The 17,216-nt window shown below is 44.0% G+C and overlaps 1 protein-coding gene across 4 annotated transcripts in view; it reads left to right on the forward strand.

The window, feature by feature from the left end:
* The window catches only part of ldb2a (LIM domain binding 2a), a 41,633-nt gene that overhangs the window by 6,644 nt on the left and 17,773 nt on the right, over positions 1-17,216 (forward strand). For all 4 annotated transcript variants that reach the window (XM_026999408.2, XM_026999410.2, XM_026999409.2 and 1 more), the window contains exon 2: positions 5,302-5,404. In XM_026999408.2, coding sequence (XP_026855209.1) covers positions 5,302-5,404 — 103 coding nt within the window. The remainder of the gene's footprint in view (positions 1-5,301; positions 5,405-17,216) is intronic.

Consider the following 17,216-nt stretch of genomic DNA (forward strand, 5'->3'; position numbering starts at 1 on the left):
CGAACGAGAGCAGTACGCGGGCGAGCTTGAGTGGAGCGGGTGCTGAAGAGCCACTCCCGGGACTTAAATATTTTTATGCTTTCATTCTGCACAGTGGAATATGGCCTTGCTGCTGCTCTGCTGTAGTCTTTGAGTTCAGTTTCAGGCTTAGAATGCAACAGAGACCTTGGGGAAATTTCAGGAGCCTGCCGCGTAGCGCTGCTCTGAGCTAGCATTGCTTGGTTTGTTTCAGATGATGCGCTTCTAAACGGAATCCACTAATTACATTCTCCAATAGCATACAGAATAAAGATTAGGGTCTGATTTATAGTTTAATTTTGATGCAGTTACATGTATGTGTACGTGTTATGATGATTTAGGTTTGAGAAATGTGCGTGTCTATTTGTTTGATTTTGTTTGTGTGTGTATTTGTGCATGTGTTGTAAAAAAAACAGTGTTATTTACCGAGGATACAGGACGCTGTTGTCTCTCTAAGCCCCCGGATTTCCCACAAATCCCGGCTGCTTGGCCCTAGCAGTGTGGTGACTGGGTCGAGAGGCGCCATTGGCGTGCTGATGATTCCCCCTGGACGGCCCAATCAATACGGCTTTATCTTTGGGCAACCCACGCAGACGCCCGTGTTGGTTCACCTGGGGTCCTGCAGGAGTGATCGCCGCGCCGTACATCAAAGCTCGCTATCAGGCTCGCCTGGGCAGACAGGCGCAATCAGAAGCAGAGGCGTGATCCACTCATCTCTTGCGGCAGCTAAAGACTCGTGATCTATAGCCCACGCGCCACACCGCGCAGCTCTGGAATATGTCATCCTTATCAGCGCTGATCTGTGTTCCCAGAGTTGTAACATCCTGAGCCTTTTTTCACCTGTCAGTCAGGACACAAAGGCTGTAGATGCTGATGTTTATGATACATTACGTTGGAGACGTAAAATACACTCTTGGAGGGCTTCTTAGAGGGTTCTTTATGGAGTTGTGGAATATAAACATTTAAGCCTAAAAGTCCTCTTGTTTTGACTCTAGAATGATGAGTACCCCATACCTCATAAAGTCTAAATGGACAAGAAGGGCTCATTTACTCAAAGTCAACGCAATTCAGTTATTTAATAATAATTGAATAATTTAAACACATATACAGTTGTTTAAGTCAAAAAAGCCCACTGTTACAGTTTTTAGTGTGTATTGGAATTCTAGAAGGTTGTGTAGGAATTCTACTTGTACTGGGGTTGTGGGGTGACTCTCGGGGTTATGCCATTAAACATTAGAGTTCTGAACTCTGTAATGCTCTTGTAATTCAACTGCACTCTGTTACCAAGTACAAAATGGCCCAGAGTTATGATATAAAGATGATCCAACCTGAATGTCCTCACTTGTGAGTTAGATTTTAGAAAAGCCTTTCACATCAAGTAGAGCAAGGCCCTGATGGTAGTTTACAGTGAAAGGGTTCCTACTGACAGCAAAAAGGGGTTCCACTAAAATACCTTTATCTGGAACCCTTTTTTTTTAGGTGTGAGTGCTATTGTTCATACTTTTTATGAGCATAAACCACAGTACAAAGCAGTAGCTTTTAAACAGAAATTGACACTTTTTATACTTTTTTGCAACCTTAAATGTTTTTAATATTAAGAAGTAGTTGCTAATTAGATGACAAAAATAAAGCCAAAATGACTTAATTTGAGTGTTTTAAATGCTGCCCCTGGGAAGTCTGTGTAGAAAGGTATTGATATTGTTTGCAAGGGGCAGTTGAACCATTAAATAGTGTTAACTGGGGCAGATGCCTGATCAGATTGGCCATTGATTGTGACAGTGTAAATTATCTCCAAGATAAATGGAATCCTTTAATTCAGGGCTTCAGCCAGATACTGATCATGCTGTCTGAGGCCATTACAATCCTGCATAGATGAAGTTATAGCAGACTAATTAGCACCAAGACAGAGTAATGTAATTAACATTTGTGCTAACTTTAGGCCTGCAATTATCTCTGTAATAGTTGATTAGAGATAATTATTAAACACATGCACAGACAATTTTCTGTTATTTGTGTTCCATATGGAAAACATATAATATGCTTGCATCCTGAACACTGCAAAATGGCATTGGAGCAGTGCTACTGTTCACCATTAAGGATGGAATGTGTAAAATCTACTGTCACGAATACAGCAACTCACTAAAGATCTGCCTCATCCAGACAAATTGAGAGCAGCACAATCTCCAAGTTTCCCATCAGAGAAATGTTTCTGGAACTTGCTATTAAAATCAGCAAATGTTTGGGAAATGTGACCTGTGTCTCCGCTCAAGGCAGAGAATCATTAGCATATTGAAATCAGAGTATAGACAAAGAGTTGTATTCGTGTATATGTGCATGGGTGTATTCTGCATTTGTGTGTTAACACGTATGTGTGTGCATGTGTACACATGCTTGTGTGGGTGCATACGCTTGTGTGTGTGTGTATGTATGGCCATGTGTGCATGTGTGTGTGTGTGCATGTTGACCCCAGCATTGAGTTGTCTGTTTCGAGGAGATCAATGAGCTCTCCGAGCGTATTCTCTCCACCTGCTGACACTAGCGCTTGGCTGGAGTGCCTCGGCTCAAGTGTTCACGTCAATGGAGCTCGACAGCGATATTGAGCTGTAAAGGCACGACGAAGCACACCACTTCACACAGCAGTGCTGGAGGTGTAGACAGAGCAGGAATTTACTTTTTGCTGGTTAAGGAAGTGTTTGCAAATACATTCTGTGGATGTTTCGCAAAGGGGGCTTTTAATGGTATCATTGTGATGTCATCTGTAAGGACTCCCAAAACAGCAACAGAATTTGGTGATTTGATGGTTTGGACAAGTAAGTGCAGCCTCTGGCTTTACTGTGACATTATTCAGGTATGTAGAATTAGCCAATGGCGGTTTACGTGGGCTAGGATGCAAGATGTGGACAAAAAATGCTACATTGTGATTTTGTTACTACACACTGCGATTGTAATATGCTTTACTGTAAAGTGAAACATACTGGTATGCCTTTGATGTGAAGTGGTTTAGGACTGGACTCTGTTATTCCCATCAAGATGATTTCAGTTTGTGGTATCATGTTGACGCCATGATTCATCAAAACACCCACAAAGCACTCACACTGGAATGTCTGAGATTGGTCAGAATGCACACAGCACAGAAAGCAAATGCTGAACTGTTGGAGGGCTCAATTGCATATTGCAGTCTTTTGTGTTAGTGTGTTAGCAGAATTGCAAAAGCCAATATTGCTATAACAACTAACAAATTATATATTGTGCAGCTTCAATGTGGACACTAGAAAGCCTCTGAGTTACATGCTAAAAACAAGCCAACAACCTCATTATCAAAGTATAACCATATTAACCTTGACAAATGGGGAAGACTGAAAGTCAAGCATGGTCAGAGCAGAGGTGCTAGAAAATAAGCTGAGCGTGCATATATTAAAGTGCTTAGCGTAATCTGGTGGGCTGCAGATGGCGATTTAAAAGCGGAGCTTCAGACAACGTCATGTGTGGGCAGGACTGCCCGACAGGCTACAAGATGAACATCGAGAAAATCATCCAGTAAACAGAGAGACAGAGACCGAGGGAGACAGCCAGAGAGAGAAGGAGGAGTAGAAAGTTGTTGCTGACCCTGAAGCTTTGTCCATCCTCAAGAGGCCATGAGAGAAAGGGGGAGAGGAGGAGAGAGGAAGAGGAAGAGGGATAATCTGATGAGGTCGTATATCCTGCTGAGTCTGACTGTAATATTTAATAATGAACACACACTCGCTCTCGCACATAAACATTACAGATTTCCCATGCATTAGTAACACACACTCTCTCACAGCCTCAAAACATAATGACAATACACACACTGACAGATACAGATGCATGTGTTTGTGTGTATGTGTATGAAGAAATTAAACCACTCACACTCAGATGCTTGGTCCTTGTATTCACATTTGGGGTTATCCAGATGTGGCTGTGTGTTTTTCATATTTGTATGTGTGCATGGTTTTGTGTATATGTGTCTGTGTGTGCATATGCATACTTGTGTTTGTGTGTGTGTGTGTGTGTGTGTGTGTTGTCAGTGGTTATCTGATGCTAAGAGCCAGCTGTGTTGACTAGTAACACTCATGTAAAGAGACTGCTGGCCCTGTGACCTCTGCTCCTGCAGGGAGTCATTCACCCCAGTGTGCACAGGACAGGACGTGGCTACCACCTCATAAAACAGCCATGTATCCCAGCATAACTGAAACATCAACATGGAAACTAGTATCAGGCCAGCCGAAGCCACCTTACCCACCTCTTACAGAATCCATTTACTCCCTAAAGTGGCAGCAGATGGGCCAGTTTCCTTGCATGTCCAAAACCAGAGGCTCAGGGGTCCGGAGGCCCCGGGGGTCTCAGGCCCTGGGGGGATGGGGGTCGCCCCTCACGTTACATGGAGCTGACAGCACTAATTGCGGACATCTGTGAGGGCTCGCAATCCGTTGGTGGCGGCGCCAATGAGAGGCCGACAGCCATCAAAACAACGTCAGCTGGAATCAGACTCCTGTCAGTCAGGGTGGGGGTCGTACAACTGTGGCGGGGGGGATGATTATCATCAGAGTGTCAGAACAGCGATTCAGCACATGAGGTTAATCTGCCTGCCTGTGTTAGGGAGGCACTGAATTAATACAGCCACTGGCCGGCAGTCCCTGATATATCTGCGATCTTTTGGTGTTAGTGCTATGAGCCTGAATTTACAGTCGATTAGTACAATGTTATCTCTGAGGCGCTCCCGAGGACACGAGAGCAGCAGCGTTCGGCTCGGACATGCTGCGTCAGATGGGTTTTATGGGCAAAGGCAATGGTCTCTGACTCCATTCCCTCGTAGTCACTGCTCAGTAAAAGTCCTAACAGACCTGGGGTTATGGTGCAACAGGAATGATATAACTGTACTCCACCACCAGCCTCTCAGGTGTGTTTTCATACTCACTGTCATAATCACAGCAATGCTGAACAAGGAAGAACTGCTGCAGCCACAGAAGCTCCAGTGTGCTGTTATGCCCAAGAAAATGTTTCCAATTGCTATTACAAATTAGACTGTAAAGTGGGTTTTGTCTGTAAGTGATTTACCTCTTACTGTCGGGGACGGCTCCCTTAATCCACAGCAGTGACTAATTAGGTCATTCAACCGACCCACAAGCTTCCGCAAAACATTTTAAATTCTGTCTGCTCTTTTTTCACCCTTTTCCTTTTCATTTTTTTAAGCATTTGTTGTTGAAGAGCAGGTCATAATGGGGCTAATTAGCTCTCGTTAATTAACCCTTTTTCCCCTCCCAGGAGAGTGATAATCTGTGGTGGGACGCCTTCGCTACTGAGTTCTTCGAAGAGGATGCCACGTTGACCCTGTCCTTCTGCCTGGAGGATGGACCAAAGAGATACAGTAAGGCGGCGACAGCTTATCGCGTGGAACAGCGCCACCTGCTCTGAAGGACCAAATCACTAAGACACACGCTTTGGCAAAGAGTGTATTCAAAAGGCCCTGTACGATAAGCAGACACTTTGAAATACCTAAATTAAAATACCTAATTTGAACCTACATACACTGGTCAGTTTATTTATGCATACACACTTCTAATTCTACTTTAGACCAATTGTTGGCACGTGAGATTTATCAGTCGCCCTGGTCCCCCACTCATCACTAGTCAGTTTCTGACCATATGCCCACTGCCAGTGTTATTTGTGTGGAAGATAGCTATAACACTCACATTGTCCACTTTGCACAAAAACAGCATGGAGACACATTTAGCTTTTTTTTTATCAGAGTTTAACACAGTTCCCCAAACTCTTTGAAAGACATTTGAGAAAAGTACCAAGGAAACATCCTAATTCGGCTTTTGTAATTCTACCTTGTCCTTTTCCCCATTGTAAAGGCCATTTTCTGGGCATTGATTTCATATGCTAATGACCACACCTCTCATTGGCTAATGCAGTGGAAGATGAGATTGTGTAGTTGTAGAGAGCCTTGCAGTGAATTGAAATGATTCACAGACTAGTTCAAGTGGGATGATATGTATGCTCAAGGTTTGCTCCAAATGAATCACGTTAACCCATAAAAAGGAAAATACACCACAACAGCGGACACTTTACCTTTCACAATTTCTCGCCCAGTAGATGCGACGACAAGTCGTGTTTGTGTGGACTGACAAGAAAAATGCGGGTTAGTTAACTTTCACCTCTCATAGTACTGTGTTATTGGTATGGTTGTAGGATGATATGGTACAAGCATATCAAGCAGTGCTACTGAAGTGTTAACACATGTCAAATCACTGTTGGCCTGGTTGAGAATGAATGGCAGAATATGTAGCCGTCAGCAGTCCTGTGCTCAGACCCTGACCACTGATAAAAAATTAGAGGATGACTAACACCAATTCTGCCATGCAGTATACAAGCTATTGACACTAAGTGCACACCTTCAGGGCAGTTATAAAAAACATTCTAATAAAGTGGCTGCTGAGTGTATATTAGCCTAAGGCTAGCTGCACACTATTCAAATTAACACGCTTGGATAGTTGGCTGCCTCATCCTGAAATACTGCAACCTTGCGTGTTGTAGTTCTAAGCAGTTTCAAGCAGAGCATGTCTATAACAGTGAGCGTATGTCTCCATCCACTGTAGAGATTAGATTCCCTGTTTATATGAGCAAAGAGGCCAGTTGATATAAAAGTCCTTTGGCGACTCACAAGTGGCTTAAGTAACTTTGGTGCCGGTCTGACGTTGCGGTTTCAGGCTGGTCAACCCAAGGTGTGTTCAGTGTTGATAAACGAAGACTCGGATCATTTTGTCCCATTGCCAGGTGGCACCTTTGCAGATCCCCTACAGTGAAATGCAGCATGGGCTTGATGAAGACCAGGTTTTTATTGTTTTTCTGCTTTCTCTCACTTTTATTGTTTTTGGTCTCTCTCTCTCTCTCTCTCTCTCTCTCTCTCTCTCTCTCTCTCTCCCTCCCTCTCTCTCTCTCTCTCTCTCCCTCTCTCCCTCACTCTCCCTCTCTCTCCCTCACTCTCCCTCTCTCTCCCTCACTCTCCCTCTCTCCCTCTCTCTCCCTCTCTCTCCCTCTCCCTCTCTCTCCCCCTCTCTCTCTCTCTCTCTATCTGTCTATCTCCGCACTCTGTTTCCTTCCCTCCCCACCTCTCTGCTGATTTGAGCAGTGTTGTCTCTCCGCTCTGAGTCCTGTGCTTTGCTTAGTCATGCAGATCGGGCTGCTTGTCATGGTAGCGAGAGTGTGACTCAACCCGGTGCTCCTGCTCAAACTCTCTCCCGTCCCTCCCTTTGCTTTTTAGAGTGCTGATGTATCCAGAAATACAGACTTTTATCATGCAAAGTGAAGAAGCCACTTGACTTCCTCAGCTTGCCTTAAAAACTCCCAGAGTGTTAATTGTTTGTTTGAGGATGGACCTGCAGGTTTTGTGAGGAGTAGCAAATATCAGTGCATCACTGCCAAGAAATACAGCAAGTGTTGTTTTATGGGCCATGAATTGGTATGCTTGTTAAGGGTTTACGCTTACACATACCTTGACATTCCTATTTAGCTGCATTCCAACACACTTGTGTATTGTTTTCTCTGACAGAGGACACAGAAGCTGTGTGTTGGTGTGTAATGTGTAGATATTGTGTATGAGCAGATTGATGGGCTTGGCTGTACTCTGTGGTTCAGATCACTCAGTCGAGCTCTGCTATGACTCATCTTTAGTCAAGCTAAACACATTCCTATTAAACTAAACCTTACCTGTAGCATATGCTTTCTCTCTCTCTCTCTCTCTCTCTCTCTCTCTCTCTCTCTCTCTCTCTCTCTCTCTCTCTCACTTACACACATAAGCGCATATGCACACAGATGCATACACAAATACATACATATACACACACCCACATATACATTTCTTGCAGTTTTTCTGTTTCATTTGTTATATTCTTCAGAAATATAATTAATTAAAGTTCCACTATTAGTACATTTGTGCAGCTGTTGTTTCCCATTTAGTCCAGCAGTCATTTCAGTCCGTATTATTAAAAAAGGAGCAGCCAAGAAATGTGCATTACCTGTTTATGAAGCATTTATTACTAATACACAACAGCTCATTATATAAACCTGTTACATGCTCATCACACAGTGTGATGTCCTTTCTCTTCCCTGTCTGCTCGCTGGTGTCTCTCTATATTTCTCTCTCTCTCCTCTTCTAAGAGCCCTTTCATCAAGCATATCCCACTTTCCATCCTTTTCCTCCCTAAAATATCACTTACACATGTAGACCAAAAGTGCATATAACATTGAAAAGGCAGCAGGTTCGTGCTCGCCGTATTTGCAGACCTACGGCCTGTCGGTCACTGTGTGGAATTTGATATCTCCCCACCAATGCCGTGTTTTTCCTTTGGAAATGGAAGGGTCATTGCTGGCCTCATCCAACTGAAATTACTTTTCCTACTCTCCCTCCCTCCCTCCCTCCCTCTCTCCGTCACTCTAGCGCTCTCCCTTTTCTCTGTTTTACCCACCCCTTTATTTTCTCTCTTCTGCGCTCTGCTCATTTTGCTCTTAGAGACCCATCCCCCATTGTTTTTGTCCTCCTTTGCTATCCTTACTTTCTCTCTCTCTCTCTCTCTCTGCCTCTGGTCATTTTCCTTTCCTTTGCTCTACTCTGTCTGTTATGCATATACACAATAAATAGCGCAATTACACATTTTTCTTACTTTGCCAAAGTAAGAAGCCTGTTTTGAATACGTTAGACCCACATGCCACACATCAGTTCACACTAAGAATTTCAAGGACGTTTCAGTTCATATGTAATAAAATATCACCTCTCACTCTTTAAAGACTGTACCATGCAACATGTTAATTGGTGTCTTTGTGTGTGCGCGCGCGCGTGTGTGTGTGTGCATGCGTGTGTGTGTGTGTCGGTGTGAGTGAGTTTGTGTGTGTGTTTGTATGCGTCTTTTGTAGTGTGTGTAGGGTGTGTGTGTGTGTTCGCCCTTGAAATGAGCTTATTATTTTCAGCATGACTCATATCGCATCTAAAGAGCTTGCCTTGTTTTGGGGGGATAATGTGATGAAAGTTCTTTTTTCGCATGATGCAACGTCCCGGCAACAGTGGCACAGGCCTGAACCATGGGCTACTAACAGCAGAACCATGGGCTACTAACCGCAGAGATCAACATGAAATGGGAAGGCCACTGATCACAGCCACATACTCCTACCAAAATGACCACGCTTATTTCATATACACTCTCAGACCCGTTCACCCACTCCCGATGTAGATCATATCGGCCTTTTTGGTGGCTGTGTCTTTCAAATACATTCAAGGTCGGATCAGTGATAAATTTCAGGCAATAATAATCACTTTTTATCGGTCATGAACATGGTTTAGAGCACATCACAGATGGGTGTAGGGAGTTTATTTGAAGGAGATTACAAGAGAAAGAGGCAGAGAGAGGGAGAGAGAGGGAAAGGAATAACAGAATGTAGAGAGGAGGCAAAGTAGAGAGAGAGTAAAAAGGGTGCGAGACGGAGAGAGTGAGGGATAGAGGAAGAGAGCGAGAAATGCGTAATGAGAAAGGAAGCATGTTAGAGAGGTGATTGGCAGCGTGAGGTAACTCTACAGTGAGTCAGTTCAGCAGTGTGGTGGGTGGGTGTGTATATATAAAAATCTATGCATTTGCTGTCTTTCTGCTGCTATAGTGACATTTAATGGGTTTTACAGATAGTCTAAAATTATGAGTGAGTTTGATGTCCATCCTGTTGATGTTTGTGTGTGTGAGAGAGAAAGAAGAAGAGCAGCTGTGGAAAGATGGGAATGGACCTGTCTCCTCTTTTTTCTCTCATTGTCTTTGAGCACAATAACCAAGCCTGCATCCCTTTTCAGTACCAGCACCATATCAGCTCTAAATGACTTCCTCTGCTAATCACTTTTGTATGTAACAGTGCATATGTGTGTGAGAGTCTCTATGCAAGTCTGTGTCTATATTTACATTTATGGCATTTAGCTGATGCTTTGGATAAACACAGCTTACAATTATGACCTATCCTCAGGGGCCTAACAATGGCAACTTGGCAGTGGTGGGGCTTGAACCAGCAACCTTCCAAATTACAAGTTAAGCACCTTAACCACTGAGCTACCACTGCCCTATCTCTGTACCGGTGCGCATACACAATGCATAGCCTACATAATGCATACACAATTCATAGCATGTCATTCTGCATTTTTTTCACTTTCTAAGCACATGTCAGCATGTATTTCTCATACAGTGAACTTTGCTTGATCTCCAGCATTCGAGCTCATTTGGATTTGGCTGAGCTGTAAAGCATCTGGGCTGTGTGCTTTCCACAAGGTCCTGTATCCTCCCAGAAGGTGCTCTGCGCACCTTGGCAGTTCTCACTCACACTTTAGCCAGGAACATGGCTGTCCAGATTTAGTAAATATGAAGTCTTTAAAAAAGCGGAGCTATGAAGGGCAGTGTGCACTCTGGAGCTGAGAACCTTCCGGAAAGTCAACATTCTCCATGCGTCCGCATTCATACATAATGAAAGAGACACACTTGTGGATTGACTGGAAAAGAGACATGTACACATACACAGATATAGCGTTCTGCGCTTCACCTATGCACAGACACAAACACACACACACCCCTCTGATGGGGGATTAGCTTTGATAACTGACAGAAATGTGTTATATTGGGAACATTAGATGGAAGTGTTGGAGCCATGGTGTGTGCGTGTGTGTGTGTGTTTCCCTGTATTAAAAGTCGATGTCTCTTGTCCCAGTGTATCTCATGTCTGTTGTGATTTGGTGGGTGTGCAGTTCGACTTCACAATTCCACCCATCTCTCCTCTCTGTCCCTGTGGTTTGCTAAATTCATGATCTCTCCCTCCCTCTCTCTGTCTCGCTCTCTCTCTCTCACTCACTCTTTCTCTTTCACTCCCCATGGCAAGGTACTGTCCCCATAGGCCCTGTGTTAGGTGCATGCGGGCCTTGTGAGTGTGAGGTTATCTAAACACACCCAGCAGGAACCCTCCTCTCTGCAGCCCTAATTCACTCAGGAGGAATAAAGGAGGCGCGCCGTGCGGCCCTCTCAATTGATCACGGCACAAAAGGGAGGAATTACCTGGGCGTGTGAGATTTCATGCGCTCCCTCTATCAGTGCCGGGACTGGGGGGGCGGCATATCAATAAACATCATCTAACACCCCGCTGTGAAGTCCCGGCGACTCAAACACCCGACAGCATCATAACGGCAGGTGGCGGGTTGGGGGGGTTGGTGGCACGTCCCTAAAGCTCTTGGAGCAGCACCACCACTCGGAGTTAATGTTCCAGACATGATCTGATTGCATCCACAGACACAGGCAGGGAGTGGGGTTCACGTGGCGAGTGTGTGCAGGGCCTTTGACAGTGGCTGGGGGGTTGTTATGAATGGAAGTGTGGGATCAAAGCTCCTGTGTTCCACAGCGTCAGCCGCACCAGGGCTGCACGACACGGGCAGAAAATGTGCCGTGGTTGTACTGCTACATATTGCATTTGCGATATGCTTCGCAGTTTATGAAAACAGGCTGGTGAAGGCATGGTAGGGGCATGGTTAAAGGGCAGCCTGCGCTATTTTTGTCCAAATGATTTATGTTCGTTGGATCATGCGAATGGCATGGCATGATCAAAACCCACGTAGGACTCTCATGGGGAATGTCTGAGATCGCTCAGGGTGTTGACCAATTATTCCTTTAGAGGGCTCATTTATTTACACGTCCAGTAGTTTGGTCCAGTAGTTTGCTACACGCGACAACGATCAACAAGGGATGTTGTGATGTCATAACCACTGGGTTTGGATGGGAGGTTGCCACTTGTTGTTTGAGTGCGGGGCAGCCTCAGTTTAATGCGGGTTTGGAATAGCTGTGTAAATTAGATGTACTGTATGTTCTGGGTGGGTGGATGTTAAGCTGGGTGGTGCTGAGGTGGATGGTCGTTGTGGCATCAACTTAGTGGCCCAGGGCTGATGCGTCCCCCCATGGGCATAGCTGGAAGAGAGAACGGGTGAGGGCAGCCGCTTCTGAATTATGGATGACGGTGAAGGAGGTGACTGGAGGGGGGCTGTAAAAAACCTGCACACACACACACACACACACACACACACACACACACACACACACACACATACATACATACATACACACACACACACACACAAACATACACACACACACACACACACACACACACACATACACACACACACACACATACACACACGCACACACACACACATACATACATACACGCACACACACACACACACACACACACATACATACACACACACACACACACACACACATACATATACACGCATGCACGCACACACACACATACACAAATGTACACACACACATACACACACACATACACACACACACACATACACACACACACACACACGCACATACATACACACACACACACACACACGCACATACATACACACACACACACACACACACATACATACACACACACACACACACGCACACACATACATACTACACATATACACGCGCACACACACACACGCACACACACATACACACATATACACACACACACACACACACATACACACACACACACGCACACACATACACACACACACACACACACGCACACACACACAGAGTTTGAAAGCTCCACAGAAGCTTACACACAAAGTAGCTTTCATATTCAGAGCCCTAAAGAAAATCACCAGAAGGTATTAGTGAATAGACAAAAACGCCATGCTGCCCCCACCACCATAGCACACCCAGCGAGAGGCGCTGGTGTGTGGTCGGGTGTGTCCTGAGGGCGGTTGCAGGTGAGTGAGGCTGCCCGGCTGCGTCTCTCACTGGCTCGGGCTGTCTTCAGGGATTACTGCTGGAGAGAGAGAAGCCTCAAATCTATCAGACAAGCAACTACTCTTTCTCTCTCTCTCTCTCTCTCTCTCTATCTCTCTCTCTTTATTTCTTTCTCACATGCACACATACACTGACTCACACGCTCTTTCACTCTCTGTTGCTTGCTGATTTTTGGTCTCTCTCTCTCTCTCTCTCTCTCTCATCGTTTTCCTTTTCTCTTTTTCTCACATCCTGTAAACACTCAATTAAATTAAATTATGTCCAGTTCAGTTTACTTCAGTCCAAATGAGTTCAGTTCAGTTCAGTTCAGTTCAAATCAGTTAAATTCAGTTCAGTTTGAATAAATTCTATTCAATTCAACTCGGTTAAGTTCAGTTTAGTGCTTAGTGGTTGTGGTTGTATAATTCAGACAGTCTCGTTTCACTACTGTAGTTTTGCTATTGGAGTGTTTATAACTTAGTTGACTTTGATTGATTGGATTTCAGACAGGGTCAGAGGCAGAACCATGTTCGTAGCTGTGTGTCGATTCTTTTTCTGATTTGCAGGTCAGTGTTTTTACATTTTATAGCGCTTTTCTGAATTTTGAACAAATGGCCTAATTCATCTTCATCTCGTTGTCATTTTCCTGTGCGCCCCATATAAAACACTAGTTTGCAAAATGGCATAATTTCAGCTGGGTATTTCTTCCATTCCATGTCTTCCAAATGTGACACTTTCTACACCTCTCTACTGCAGAGGAGAATTGATGGAGTAACCAGTTCAAATAATCTTAGCTAAATTCAAATTGGTATTTGAATGGTAACAATATTGGCATTTGAATGTGAAACAGTAACAGTTTGAACACTGCATGCTCTTCCTTTATTTTTACAATATTCTACATATTAGAATAATTGCCAAGGCATCAAAATGATAAAATAACCCTTGGAATGGGTGTAACCAAAGACGATTCAAGCTATCTTCTATTTTAGATTCTTCAAAGTAGCACCAGGAACTAGCCTTTACTACAACAGCAGCTTTCCGGTCTCTGTGCATCCTCTCACCTGGCATTATGCTGTAGCTGGGATATTTTCTCAAAAGCGCTGAAAAGCCTCCAACATATGCTGAGCATTTGCTAGCTAAGGGGAAAACTTGTAAAATAAATTTTGGATTTAAAATGTTTGTTTTTGGAAATAAATCCATATATAGGCAACATCTTTAAGACTTACTCCCCTGAAACTCATTCCAGTTGACTTTCATTACTGCGCAAAATGTGTTCTACTACTCTGAAACTCTCTCTTTATCAATCAGCTTTCTGAGGAGTAAGGAAACACCAGTGATACTTTTGAAAATCATCTCAGCCTTCACCTTATAACGTCGTTGTTAGTTGGCTGGCATAAATGAATTCTCCTTCATTTCATTTGCTATATGTTGTTCTCGTTATTGCCATGTTTTCTTCTATTAAATATATGTTTATGTGTATATGTATATGTTATATATGTTTCTATTATACATGTTTACTGGCAGAATTCGGATATGGGTTCTCGAAGGGAACAGTCCGTCTATAGAAGCACCACTAAGCCCATCTGACAACACTGATGTCATCATTTTTATCTTGCCACCCCTAGCAATTATTTTTATTTTACGTGGAATATTTTGACTTCATAGATCAGGCTGCTTTGACAAAAGTTTGAGAGGCAAAGAGGGAAAGAGAAAGAGATGGGGAGAGGTACGTGGGGTGATGGAAAGAAAGAAAGAGAGATTGAATTAAAGTTTTATGACTGATGAATATTTCATATTCTGGGTACTGAATTCCACATTCTGGCTACGGGTGTGAGTGTGTTCGTGTGCATATTTTGTTGTTCTAGTTATTTCTGATATGAGGCTATACCTTATAAAAACTTCATATGAAAATAAGCAACAAGTATGGCATATTTAATAATACTGCTACAGCACCACATCTGACACCACAATGTGAAAGTGTGTGTGTTGAGGCCTTCATCTGGTATCAGGCCAGGATTTTACTACATCAGCAGAGAGCACCACCTTTTCACCCATCTCCAAACATACTTAATGCATTTAAATATATTTTAGTGGTCCTGTTAGCGCCTCCATCCCTGTCCTGGTCTAGCTATGACACTGACTTACTGTGTCTTAACTTTAAGAAGGCTTCCTTTACTGGGTGGTGAGATGCCTTAACACGGGTTTCCTGACTTCCATCAGCGACTAATCAACCAATCATCATATTCTTTGTATTTTTTATTTTTCGTTCTTTTTCAACGAAAAGGAAAATGGAATTAAAAACATGAAAGCAGAGAAGACTCTAAAAATTGTTTACATTGGCCACATACGTGAATTCCAGTCTCATGTATTGACATCAAGAGGAACTCTGTGATTCCCTCTGTCATGTCTCTCACCAGTCCACCATTTTTTGTTTGTTTTTTTACATGAACAGAATCATACATTATGTCACCGGATTCCAAGATGGTATTGAATTGGCATTTCTCTTCTATTGTTATTATTAATTGCAGACCAACTGCACATACTCTATATAATCAATGCCTTACATTTCTCCAAACACAATTTAAAAAATCACGTGTGTCTTCTTTGACACCTGGTGAAGCTGATCTTAATTCATTGTTCTTTGTAGTTACTAACCACAGGACTCGACATCATTACCATACTGGACTGGCTACTCAGAGATGCAGTTTTCCTACATTCACTTCCCTGTTTGAAGTGATAGATAATCATCATCATCTGTTTAAAATTCAGTGTTTACCCCTGACCACAGTCCTGCTGGAGGGAGAGTCTAGTCACGGAAGAAGCACTCATCTGCCTTCACGTTTATGGGTCTGTGCGAGATTGTGGGTGTGTGTGCGTGAGTGCATGTGTTACAGTCCCTGGAGAGTTAATTACTGATGAGGAAGAGCAGAGCGCTCTTCTCTGTCTTGTGCTCATGCCTCCGTCTCTCTCTCCTCCTCGTCTGAACTGTGTAAACTTCTGTGCGAATGGAAACAAGACTGCTGCCTCTTGCAGGCCTTCACCATGGTGAAGGAGGTGAGGCTGCACTCCTCAAAGGCTGGGGTCTCCTCCACGCCAGGAACATTGCGGTTGTGGGCCGAGACAGTACAGGGCAGACACAAACACTCGTTTCTGTCTCTCTATGTAACACAGCTGTTGGACAGCCATTAGCAAACCTCACACCTCTCTATGTGAGATCATAAAACTTTTTCTCAACAGCTGGAAGTTTCTTAAATGGAAATACGAGTTACGGAGAGCAACTCCGTGAACTACTCTATTGTACATTTTTAAAATCATGTGATGTTTTCACCATTATTAATAAACTGATGTTTATGAGGCTGCTGTAACGGTGAATTTAGCACAGCCTATACTCACTCACTCCACCACCTCCTCATCACCCACCCACCCTACACGACTCTCCCAGCATGCACTGCGCTACAGAATACTGCATCGACTGCATAATCACACCAAAGTATCGCCAGCTTCTACAGTATTCTCCCCTCCCCCGCTCCTCTTTCTTGCTCAAACACACACGCGTGTGCGTGCGCCTGTTTCTTTTCTATGTGCTTATGTGTACACTCATTACCACCAAGAGTTTTGCTACTGTTATGATACTTCATACTTTTGCTTCCACACACAGGCATTTTGGGTTTTAACGGAACTCCCTCAGTAACTTGGACCAAATACAGTGGAAAGATGTTCCATTCATTCAGATTTTCATTCTTTGTCTTTACTTCTCCTCATTGCTCCTTTTCCTCTCACCTCTCTCCATTTCTCTAATTCTGCTCTCCCCCACCCTGCCTCTCTCTGCCCCTCTCCACACTCTCATCCTCACCACTTCAAGCTGAATTCCTCCCATTCGTCGTTTTGGCTGTGAGTGCTGGCATCCTTCCTGGGGCCCCCGCGCGCCGCCTGAATTAATGTGCCTAATTAACGCCACGTTAATTATTTGTAAATGCCGTGTTTGGGTACACATTACTTGAGAGGCATATGTTGCGCCGCGTGTTTGCCGAAACGAGCCACCGCATAATCCGATCTCCGGAGTACCAGGCTCTGACGCTGGGCCAATCCGCCTGGAAGTGCCTCGGAACGCACGGAAGAGACTTGGAATTCCATGCCGAATGAAACTGCTGTCCTGTGCAGCTGCACTATTGACTGAATGTGCCCCACACAACTGGATTGGAGAGAAGTTTAGACTGCAAGGTGCCCCCTATGGAGAGGGGGGGGAAGTTGCATTAACCACGGCTGTAGCTGCTGTCTTTTTAAGTCTACAGTCCTCAGGCATCACATGTGGAAAGAAACCCTGAAGGACTAAGGAAAGGCTGTTTAATTGAGAGCCTA

Source organism: Electrophorus electricus, chromosome 12, assembly GCF_013358815.1.
Source record: "Electrophorus electricus isolate fEleEle1 chromosome 12, fEleEle1.pri, whole genome shotgun sequence".
Lineage (NCBI taxonomy): Eukaryota > Metazoa > Chordata > Actinopteri > Gymnotiformes > Gymnotidae > Electrophorus > Electrophorus electricus.